This window comes from Triticum aestivum, chromosome 3A (genome assembly GCF_018294505.1).
Source record: "Triticum aestivum cultivar Chinese Spring chromosome 3A, IWGSC CS RefSeq v2.1, whole genome shotgun sequence".
NCBI classification, from domain to species: Eukaryota; Viridiplantae; Streptophyta; class Magnoliopsida; order Poales; family Poaceae; genus Triticum; species Triticum aestivum.
In genome coordinates this window covers 706,340,667-706,344,141 of record NC_057800.1, presented here as the reverse complement: position 1 = coordinate 706,344,141, position 3,475 = coordinate 706,340,667, and the positions used below count along the sequence as shown (strand labels likewise).

At 42.3% G+C, this 3,475-nt stretch overlaps 1 protein-coding gene across 2 annotated transcripts; it reads right to left on the bottom strand.

Moving 5' to 3' along the window:
* Positions 1-496: 496 nt before the first annotated feature.
* Positions 497-3,188, bottom strand: LOC123063374 (nascent polypeptide-associated complex subunit alpha-like protein 1). 2 transcript variants are annotated; one of them, XM_044487139.1, is made up of 4 exons: positions 3,138-3,188; positions 2,064-2,151; positions 985-1,109; positions 497-886 (listed from the first exon to the last, which is right to left on the bottom strand). In XM_044487139.1, exons 1-4 carry the CDS (start codon positions 3,186-3,188, stop codon positions 551-553), a joined length of 600 nt encoding a protein of 199 aa, XP_044343074.1. In that variant the 3' UTR covers positions 497-550. The 2 variants fall into 2 exon arrangements, with proteins under 2 accessions (XP_044343074.1, XP_044343076.1); XM_044487141.1 differs by having other exon boundaries at positions 985-1,106.
* Positions 3,189-3,475: the final 287 nt, after the last annotated feature.

Here is a 3,475-nt window from a genome sequence, read left to right as displayed (position 1 = left end):
TGGTCACCTATAAGTGGAAAACATTGGCAAGATAAATGAATTGACAACCAAACAAACAAAACCCAATTGTTCATTGACAGAGCTTCGCCACAAGCATAAAGAGGCCATTTATTTTCGTGTCTTCCTTAACTTGTTTCGATCCATGTGGCAAAACAAACTTGAAAGCTGTCTCAAAATCTCACAAGGGCTGTAGTTAGTTAACAAAACACAAAAGCTAGCTAGAATGACATATTGTCTGGAACACAGAATGACATCCGTTTGTAGGAAAACTTGGCACAACCAATTCAGATTTTCCCATAAGAGCAAGCAGTTTGCTGATCATCACATGTTTAAACGCCTCCAAAACCTACATCTCCAAGAAAAAAAGGTGGCATTCACCACATTCTGGAGCCATACCCACATCCGAAACAACATGCTCCAAAATACTGTTTCAGCTTTCAACAGAGACACAGAGCCTCCAATTACGCAGCTGCAAAATTCAAGAGGACATCCAAAAGACAGCATTGACCCAACCCCCCTATTATCAGGACACAACTCCACCTTCCAGGACCTAGTTAGTCAACTCCATGATGGCGCTGACGATGTCGCCATCCGCAGCCTTGAGTGCCTCCACAGCCCTGGATCTCGACACGGAGGCCTGCATCATCACGAGCTCGACGTCCTTCTTGTCAACACCCGTCTCGTCGACCTCCTCGTCATCTTGGATTGCTGCCACAGACGGCTCACCCTTTGAATTGACCCTGCTTGGGCCCGGCGCCTTGAAGTGCTCTGTCGCTTGTGTCTGCAGCTCAGTGTTCAGGTCCTCGAACTTGATCTCCCCGATAATGACATAGGTTTCTGAGTGTGAGATCTTGAAGACATCTGGCTTGGAGAGGACAAACGTAACCTGCAATTGTGTTGGAGAAGGACTTAAGAAAATATGATAACCACTAGCATATAATTATGCTTCAGGGAACAATGTCGTAAAGTGGTTAAGATGCTCACGGTCTTGCTCTTTTTGATAGTTACATGGTTCACACCAGTAATGACCTTCATGCCAAGCTTCTCCATTGCTTTTCTGCTCTTCTTCTCACTCCTTGTCTGCCTAGATCTTCCACTAGCATCACCTCCTAGTCCCAGAAAGCACAGACGCATAATGTCAGATTTTCAAAATTTGCAAAAGCCCAGATTTCTACAACTGGACATAGTTCACTTTGTGGGTTATTATCTGCAATCGCTGAAAATGGCAAGTGTAACATTCATACAACACTTAAACTTTTCTAAAGCAAGATTGAATAGAAACTGTGACTGTAATCAAGTCTTCTTGGTATCCATTGTCGATTTTGGAATTTTGAACATCTTAGTTTTGCCACTTAGGGTAAGGTAAAAAGGATTAGCTATTGATATAATGGAAATTCCAGCATCAGTTCATACTAAATGCATTGAAATGATTCACCTACCAAAATTATACTTGCAAAAGCAAGATTTTATATTCAGGATTTGTTCCTATCAAACTAAATGCTATAGCTGAACATTCATGTATATGTTAAGTTCAAATTGATACAAGGTGCCACCACAGTACATACATGAATATTACATACAAATGGCAGGAAGTACTCAAGAAACTATATATTCTGTAAGTAAGCAGTGCTGAATAATTCAGGAATAAGTGCATATGATACAATTCCACAAAACTGAGAATATAGACCACAACGGCATAGCGATGGTTCGTAAAGAACAGAGCATTAGACAAGTACAAACTGGTCGGTTCTGAATCTTCAAATAAAAAACAGGTCAAAGTGAACCAAAATAGGTAAATTTGGAGTTTGTTCATTGAGGAACAGATCAAGTAACAATTTCGAAATTATGGAAATGCCAAAATTTAGCCCAATAGAAACAAAATAATCCACCGATTCAGGAGTTGAATAAGCAACGTTTAATTTAAAATTCGGGTATGGGCAATAACTTCAGATGTTTAAACTTATGTTAGAACTTACAAGGCAGCATTACGATAAGAAATATGCTTATCTGTAACTAAGTGGCTACTTGAACTGAATAGAAGGAACTACATAATTTGAACATACCCTCAACATCATGGTCATCTATTTCATCCTCATCCTCATCATCGTATTCATCGCCGTCGTCATCATCCTCAAGGATAGGCTCATCTCCCTGAGAGTATGCATTACAAAAATCATATTACTTGACTGTTGTAAGTATTAAAGACCAAACAGCACTCCCTCGGAACAGGGCATATGCAGAGTGCGGGGAAACAGAGTTAGCCGTATGCAGAAATGAAAGAATAGTAAACAATCTAACAACATGAATATGCGAGCACATAGTAAGTAGCATCAGCAGAAGATAAACTGAAATGACACTCGAGAAGATAAACTGAAATTACAAGGAACTACTCTCTGCTTTGACAACAGAAGGTATACTCGCACAATTATATTGTTGGTACAGGAAATATGCCATAAAGCATGTAACCATACACACAAGATACTTAGGCTACTAATCGACTTCCAAAGCTATTTACAAACAAGCAAGGTCTGATTTCTACTGTAGAAAAGATCAAAGGTGGATGATTTATCTATGCTCGCTTAAAATTCTTTTCAGATTTGTATCCATAAGACAAAGCAGTAGCATTTCAATTTGCAACACTAGAGATTGCTCTGAAAGTGGACCACAAACTATACATAACTAGGACAACCGGCAAACAAATGAAGAAGTACAATGTACTATATGTAAGAGCAAAGTTAGGAGCAGAAAGATGAAAGGTTGGGCCTGAAAATGAAACTCCCAGTTGGACAAGTGAGCATGAATCCCTCAGCTGGAGGTTCATGTAGGCCTGGGTTGACCGGACCCGCTGCCCTTCACCATGAAAAGCCTTAGGATACCAGAAAGGACAAGCATTCAAGGGAAGTGCCATCAGGTTGGCCACCCTTTACAGAGTTCTGTGCGACCTAGGCGACATGGACTGACGAGATCTAGCGCTATAACACCACCACAGCAACCGAACACGCCAATCCAGGGGCCGAACAAGCAAGAATGGGAAATATTTTTTTTATTTTTATTTTTTCTGAAATGTGAGGCGAAGATTCTTTAGTCTGACATGGCACCAAATCGGAGAGGGGGGAGGGCTCGGAATGGAGGATCACCTCGATGCTCTGCTCCTCGAGCTGGGCGCGGAGCAGCTCGGTGGCCGTCATCGTGGCGCGCCGGAAAAAGCTTGTCGGAGGGGAAAGTAAAACCCTAGCCTAGCTACGAGGGAGGGGCTTGGGAGCAGGAGAGCAGACGTCGAAGAGAGACTGCGACGGCTGGCAAGAAGAAAGGAGGAGCCCCGCTTGACTCGTGCCCTCTGGTGTCTGGTGGGTGTAAACTGGTCCTAGACCGTGCAATTTGGGCCAGTTCGTTCATGCCCGCTTTCTTGGCCCGTCTTGGCAATCTGGCAATAGTACCTCTTTTAGTACGGTTCCCCTAAAAAAACTCTTTTAGT